This window comes from Patiria miniata, unplaced genomic scaffold (genome assembly GCF_015706575.1).
Source record: "Patiria miniata isolate m_02_andy unplaced genomic scaffold, ASM1570657v1 HiC_scaffold_7, whole genome shotgun sequence".
In the NCBI taxonomy this organism is placed as follows: Eukaryota; Metazoa; Echinodermata; class Asteroidea; order Valvatida; family Asterinidae; genus Patiria; species Patiria miniata.
Window position 1 is genome coordinate 45,291,565 of NW_024037074.1, and position 6,906 is coordinate 45,298,470.

Below are 6,906 nucleotides of genomic sequence, written 5' to 3' on the forward strand. Positions count from 1 at the left end.
GCACAGATTTCAGTACACAACACCGGCTACACGTTATGCACAGGTAATCAATATTATGTATACAATTATTTTAATATACAGCAAGCCTTGGATGAAATATCTCGGTAAAAATGCGTGTTCTTTTCCAATAAAGTTTGTACATAATTTCCACCAGATAATCCTTGTATCTCCTCTGACCATAGAGGTAACCCATCAGTGCAAATGATTGAAATCAATACATGCAATTTAGCTCAAACAGTCTCTAGAGGGGAAAATAATTATGAATCTGGCAAAGGGAACTTCAATGTTTTGCTTTACAACGTATAATAAAACTATCATAAAAAACCCACATTACACAATTATTTATATACTGCTGTGTCCGATATTTGTATCAACGCCCTCCAGCAAAAAGGCTCCAACTGCATCACGTTAGAGTGTAGGAGGAGCTTCGAACTGTTCAAGATTTGAGACATTGATGCCATTCTTTGATGACCACTATTCAGGTTTTGAGGATTACAGAATTAATATTAATCGCGTGAAGTACATCACGTCTCAATACCAACATCACAATTATTATCCAAATTTCATAACAAAAACTGGTGCAACAACGACTACATATAACGCATCGTCATCACGCTCAGTTGTTCAATACACTTATAGGCCTAACCCATATCATTGTTTATTTAAATTGTTTTTAGAGATAAAAGGGCTGGGGCATTCTTTACATTGGGGGTCAATTTTCTTCCTGTTCCTGTTACATCTGACATCTAATTCTGGAGGCACTTCTTAATGTATTCTTCCTCCAAGAGTGATTATATGATGAGTTCACACATCTTCATTTAATACTTTTCAAACTTCTCTGTCATTATCTCTGTTCTTCAGAGTCGCTTCGTATTTCAATAGACTTCGTCTGAAACCGTCGTTTGGTCCGACAGCCGGTCGCAAACCCCTCAATTCCTGATAGACGGCTTCGAAACATGCGCCCTCTTTGGACATAATGTACCCGATGACGATAGAGGGCGCGCGAGAAACACCAGCGTTGCAATGAACTAGTACCGTCCCTTTAATATCTCTCGCCACGTCAAGGAACTGAAAACACTCTTCGAAATACCTATACAAAATACAGAACATACAATGTAAACCCGAATTTGTCAAGTGGATATTGTTCTAGTTCCCGTAATGTATCATTTATATTTCAAACCTCAGCCTACAGATACGATGCTGTCTTCGGGTAAAATGGGCGTCGTTCAAAAAAGTAAACCTAGCTTGAAATGTAATCTGGAAAATCGCTAATTGATAATTCTAATTGAAGAAATACAAATTTTGTATTTCCGTAATTTTTAACTACACAAAAGAAATTTGTGTGTACAAGAAATCCTGTTCTGACAAAACTGTTGGTCTCCAGTAGCCCCCCCCCCCCCCTATATCTTGCAAAATCTTGGCAAGGATCCATAATATTACTGGGTGTGTATTTCTTTAGATATTAAAATATTTTTTCGGACAATTTGCTTGGTGACTTACCCTGTTATTTCTGTCTCCGGCAAGTCCAAAATCTCCACGGTTTTGTACACGAATGTGTCCGGGAAGACATTGCTGATGCCCGTTGCAACGTTTAGGATGTGTGTCACGCAATGTTGATTAAGCAAATCGAGGTTCGTTGCAACATCTTGGGAACCTGATCATGAACATCAAAGACCAGCAGTTTTCTTTAAATATTACAAGAATTCTTTTTTTTTTTCATTTCATTGAAAATTAACGTTTACAAATGTATGAGTTCGTTTGAAAATATATTCTATGTTGATTTTTTTTTGCGTGGGTGGTTTTGTTTTGTTTTTGTTTGTTAGTGCATTTTGACTTCCTTTGTTACGTTTACGCTTTTAAAGAATTGTTTAGTTGTTTTAATAATTAGTGTTTGCTTTTTCAATTTCGAAACACATGCAGTTGCAAACAAAAGTCATGTATATTTCACAAATCCGAGATGAAGAAGTCATACCACAACTTGAGTTGAAATCATACTTTTTAAGTGAATTGTATAATAAACTTCCGTAAAAAACGTTAATGGAGATATATTTGATAAAAAGGAAGGTATTGCCTTTAACACATTACAAGACATTATTTGTAAAATAAATGAAGGCTGGATATGCTCAAAACGGCTCAAATAGTCCCGAGAATCATCCAGATTGTTTCTGCATCTATCATAATTATTTTATAGCTATACTACTAGTACTACTAGCTATAGATGGTGAGCTATTTTCCTTTGATCGACTTACTAAGCAGAAGACCGGGCCTCACTTCAACAACTTGAAAGTCCGGCTTCACATCACCCACAAATCCTAAGCTCTTTCCCTCAACCGGCCGTTGGGTGAAACTCCCGTCCACTCTGGTCTCAACAAGAACTTGGCCTGCTGGTGTTGTTACTTGAGTCTCCACTGTCTTCAGGGAGGTTCGAGAAAATGAGGCGATGTCCCCAAGGAAACTCATTTTAAACTACGGTTGAATCAGAATAATGGAACTTGGTCTTGCACCATATTGCCTAAGTACCACCGTGCCAGTTGTCCACGGTCCTTTCTCGGCGTAGACTGATTTCAAATTACATTTTGTAAATTGTATCGCGGCCAATTCCCTGACTAAAACTTAAAAGTAGTCGCGTCAGTCACGAGCCCACACACATGCGCAAGTTGTACCATGTGTGTACGCACGGGGTTTAACAGGTTGTGAATGACTATGCCTATTAATAAAATGCCTCCTTGGGGTGGTATACAAAGTTCAGATTGAAACCTGCCAAAATCTGGTATTAAAATACAATGTGTAGACTAGACTCTCGTACACACGTTATTTAGCAGACTTAAGTTCGCGACTCATGGGCGCTGCCATATTAGGCTCTTTCAGCATATGTAATTAATGAAACTCATGGCCTTTCGTTTTCAGTCTTTATATAAGTCATATCAAAACACTAAAAATATTCGAGGCGTGAAATTATACTTATTTTGATAACATAAGCTCTTAATATTAAAAAAAAAAAGGATTAATATTAATAATCAATCATAATCTACGCGCGTACAAAACTAATTAGGTGAACGTGTGAGGGCGCAATTCAGACCACTATTCAAGATGTCTGCGCCCAGTCCGAAACCAACTCGTCCCCGAAGTACAAGGATAAAACGAGCAGCAAGTCCTGCTTCAGCAGTAGTTGCCACGAAAAGGAAAAAGAGTGTAAGAACCAGAACATGCATGTCTGGTTGTTTGTTTCTACAGTGTCCATATTTTGGTTAAAGGGAAATAAAGTGCGAGAACCATTCGGTTGATCTGTTGATAGTCTGGTTCCAAGAGCCAAAGATCCTGCCGTTGAATATTGTCAGGTCAGGGAGCCAGACAGTTGACTGCGAAGCCGTAACGATGGCCATTGCATTTTTGTTATGATCAAGAGTGATGCTGTGAGTGTAGGAAATGGTTGAGGAATTTCCAGGCTGAGTAAATTTTGCACTGTTCTTCTACTTTACTCTTGACTCCAATGCCGTGACGTGTGATGGCTCAACAAACTATTGACAATTGTACATGTACACTCATTTGGAAATGGTGAAATTTTCCACTGAAGTTGTCTGGCTTGTCAAACTTCCAGTCATTAATGCTTAGTTTGAGTCTGGCTGTGTTCATTTTTTGTTTAGGGCACAATCAGCAACCATGTACATGTACATGTTGTATACAAGGAGTCGCAATCAATGCAATACATGGTGCCTTTTTCATCTGCCAAGTCGCAGTTCATGACACCACTCTAGGCCACAACAGTGCATACATGATTTCTAATTATTCTGTAAAGGCTTGTTAATATATTATATTGATCATAATTGTTATCCAGCCATTAACAGAATCGAAGAATGAAACCGAACCAGCTGAGCCTGCGGCACCTGCGATAGAAGCACCAGCAGCTACAGCAGCTCCTGAGATTCAACCGCAGCTAACACCAGCAACAACACCACAGGCTGCTGCTGCTGCTGATGCCTTGTTACTGCCCCAGCGCCCTGTGCTACCATTCAAAGATCCAAATTTCATGGTAAGTTGATGGGATGCATATTGACATTCCTTTTGTAGCCCAAATGCAACTAGCATCTTGACTATGGGCATGATCCCTGGCTACATGTACATGGCATATATGCAGGTTTATGGCTTCTGGCAAGCCCCCCTTGAATAAAGATATTGACAAAAATGGGGAACCACCAACAGACGGTAGGGCTTGATAGCTCAGTTGGTAGAACACTGGAATGGCAGTCTGAAGGTAGCAGGTTCAAACTCCAGTTCATTTCATTGTTCAACTTTAAAATTATCATACTCATTGTATATGTGCAGTTTCCCTATGTGGTTTATTTAAACAAAAAATTGAGTTAATTTAAAAAAAACAAGTTAATTTTAAAATCCGTTCAAGACAGAACCATCCAGCCTAATTTAAAAATGAGTCAATTTAATTAAAACAAGGTAACATTTGATTTTTACCTTCTCAGCACTCTAGCAAAGGCCTGGCAACCAGTAAGAAGTCCAGAGTCTGGAAGACGCTCAAACAGATCTCATCAGCCGAGAGAGCACTGCCCTGGAAACCCGATGATGCTACTTGTAAGCATCTTAAATCTGTGGTAAAAAGATAGGAATGATTAAGATTGGCATGTTTTTTATTCATGTTAGAATGTAAAAGTGATGGACATGTATTTCTATCCGTACAGATAGCAGTATTGAAGCCCCACCCTCCATCAAACCAGCAAAGAAGTATTCTGACCTCTCTGGTTTTCCGGTAAGCCTCTCTGCTTTGCCTCCATTCTCAACAAAAAGGAGTAGCCTTAAATCCCTTTGTCACAAAAGGTGGATGTAGAAATGATTAAGTATCAGTATTGGTTCTAATCCATGTGTCACATGAAGTAAGGGATAAGGTTTAATCCTCCCCAATCCCCCAATTTGCAATAATCTAGTTGCGTTTTCAACATTTACATATATAGATCTTAGATCAAGGGGCATTGGCATTCTATGTCCCTAAATCTTTCTGTGTCTTCCAAAATGTCCTGGAGGATTTTGGAGAATCTGGCAAGGGAGAGTTACGGTTAAAATAAGTATGTCCCGATAGCTCTTGCACTCCTTGCCACCATTCTTTATACCTGTACATGCTCATGTATTTTCTCTGCAAGAGCATCTTAGAATTTGATAGCTACTAAGTCAAAACTGTCATTGCCCTTCTTCAACTGTCAGATGCAAACCTGGATTGGAAGGAAAAGCATCACTAGAAAATTGTCTTGCTCAAAAATAAAAGCAAAAAATGAATTAAACAGTTTCAATCTGTAATTATTCCGATCCATTGTTCTATCTTGTTTGTTTGTCATGCTATGCCTTGGTTTCTCTGTTCTGTTAAACTCCCAGGCAAAATACACGGATCCCCAGACGAAGCTGAGATACGCAGACGCTGAAGAATTTTCACGAACCAGGATGCTGCCCGCGGACATTGTAACAGGATTGTTGACTTTGAGGAAGGCTAACCCAGAATTGCAGTAATCAGTAATTAGTTACTTGAACTGATTGGAGGTGGGCCTATTTGGGCTTGGAGTGACTCAACTACATGGATAAGCCCATTTAATATAGTCACAGTATGGACTCTGCAAGCACTGTGAATAGTACTGAATGATCACTCACGTGAGCTCTAGTCTGTGTGAGACATACAGTTTGAAGGCATCTGTCTGTGTATTATGCGCAGAGTATGCATGACCAGTTTTCATCTGATAGTGCACAAACTGTAGCATCTTCGTGAGGTCTACTGTAACAATGGCAAGAAGTGTTTTGTCATACCTCCTTCTGTCTCACCATGGAGGGGTACTCGTGCAAGGAGTCTGCGGTCCTTGGACATTACTGCCTGATGTTGCTCCAGTTGCTCCAACATCAGCAGGGAGAATGCTCCACTGGTTGACAGTCCTGTGTGAGAAGAAGAGTTTTCTGAGTGTTAGCAGTTGAACTTACGGTGATCCAGTACACTGGAATAGACTGAGGAAACAAAACAATTGTGCAGGTTCAAGGGCGGATCCAAGGGGGGGGGGCCAAAGGGGGCCATGCCCCCCCCCCAACGAAACCAATTTTTGTGTTTTTATGTGACATCGCAATAAAGGCAGGCAATGAGTACACCACCATCTTTTCCTCAAAAAAACATTGGTTAAAGTGGTCAGAAATTGCCTCCGATCGCACCACAGAGCATCTAGAATCTAAAAAAAAATTTGGGGCCCTTAAGCGGGCCCCGAACCCCACGCCGTAATTTTGTTGACCCACTGTTTTGGGGCACCAAAATTTTTTTCGGCCCCCCAAAAAATTGTGTTCTGGATCTGCCCTAATGCAGGTTGTGCATGAACATGATAGTAAGCATCAACTGTACTTCCTTCTGGGCTGAATCAGGCTTAATGGCATAAGTCTGCTTTACCATAAAATCTCGAGGTTCTAGGCGCGCGAGTACAAGGGCTCTGTAACTCTGAATCATTTGCGATAAGGGTTCGAATCCAGCAGTGTACAAATCCAAGGAAAGCATTTAGAGATAGTCTTGTCATCATCAAGTCTCTGCAGTCACTAAGGATGACATATTTCTTTATACATGAATAACATTACTCCTATAACAGTTCATGAGCTAGTCGTCTTCCAAAAAAAATGCTTACAGATATTTCATGTCATTGCGTATTTGAAATGTTATACATCAATATATTTATGTGTCCTTGAAGATCCACTCAAACCACTAACTGTTAGACGTGCTTGAGGCCTCGGGCCTGTATTGGTGTAAGCATGTTATCACCTAAAGCAAACAGTTTCTGAACAATTACCTTGATAGCCAGCCTCTAATTGAAATAACTATCTTTTTCCATATCCCTAAAGAGGCTTGTATGCATATTTAATTATATTATGTGAGAAATAATGCCA

The 6,906-nt window shown here is 39.8% G+C and overlaps 2 protein-coding genes across 3 annotated transcripts; one reads left to right on the plus strand and one right to left on the minus strand.

The window, feature by feature from the left end:
• Positions 1-47: 47 nt before the first annotated feature.
• On the minus strand, positions 48-2,956 carry LOC119745724 (dual specificity protein phosphatase 19-like). Its single transcript, XM_038222268.1, has 3 exons — positions 2,250-2,956; positions 1,501-1,654; positions 48-1,090 (listed from the first exon to the last, which is right to left on the minus strand). Exons 1-3 carry the CDS (start codon positions 2,458-2,460, stop codon positions 829-831), a joined length of 627 nt encoding a protein of 208 aa, XP_038078196.1. The 5' UTR covers positions 2,461-2,956; the 3' UTR covers positions 48-828.
• A 76-nt stretch (positions 2,957-3,032) lies between these two features.
• LOC119745725 (INO80 complex subunit C-like) lies at positions 3,033-5,801 on the plus strand. Of its 2 annotated transcripts, none has more exons than XM_038222269.1 (5): positions 3,033-3,192; positions 3,836-4,030; positions 4,476-4,584; positions 4,692-4,759; positions 5,377-5,801. In XM_038222269.1, exons 1-5 carry the CDS (start codon positions 3,091-3,093, stop codon positions 5,506-5,508), a joined length of 606 nt encoding a protein of 201 aa, XP_038078197.1. In that variant the 5' UTR covers positions 3,033-3,090; the 3' UTR covers positions 5,509-5,801. The 2 variants fall into 2 exon arrangements, with proteins under 2 accessions (XP_038078197.1, XP_038078198.1); XM_038222270.1 differs by lacking the exon at positions 3,033-3,192 and adding an exon at positions 3,385-3,413.
• Positions 5,802-6,906: the final 1,105 nt, after the last annotated feature.

Coding starts and splice junctions, on each gene's coding strand:
- LOC119745724 (XM_038222268.1), bottom strand. CDS start 2,460: ATGAGTTTCCTTGGGGACATCGCCTCATTTTCTCGAACCTCCCTGAAG. Junction 1,655..2,249: donor GAGGCCCGGTCTTCTGCTTA/GTAAGTCGATCA, acceptor GTTCATGATCAG/GTTCCCAAGATGTTGCAACG. Junction 1,091..1,500: donor CCGGAGACAGAAATAACAGG/GTAAGTCACCAA, acceptor TATTTTGTATAG/GTATTTCGAAGAGTGTTTTC.
- LOC119745725 (XM_038222269.1), top strand. CDS start 3,091: ATGTCTGCGCCCAGTCCGAAACCAACTCGTCCCCGAAGTACAAGGATA. Junction 4,031..4,475: donor TCAAAGATCCAAATTTCATG/GTAAGTTGATGG, acceptor TTACCTTCTCAG/CACTCTAGCAAAGGCCTGGC. Junction 4,585..4,691: donor GAAACCCGATGATGCTACTT/GTAAGCATCTTA, acceptor CTATCCGTACAG/ATAGCAGTATTGAAGCCCCA.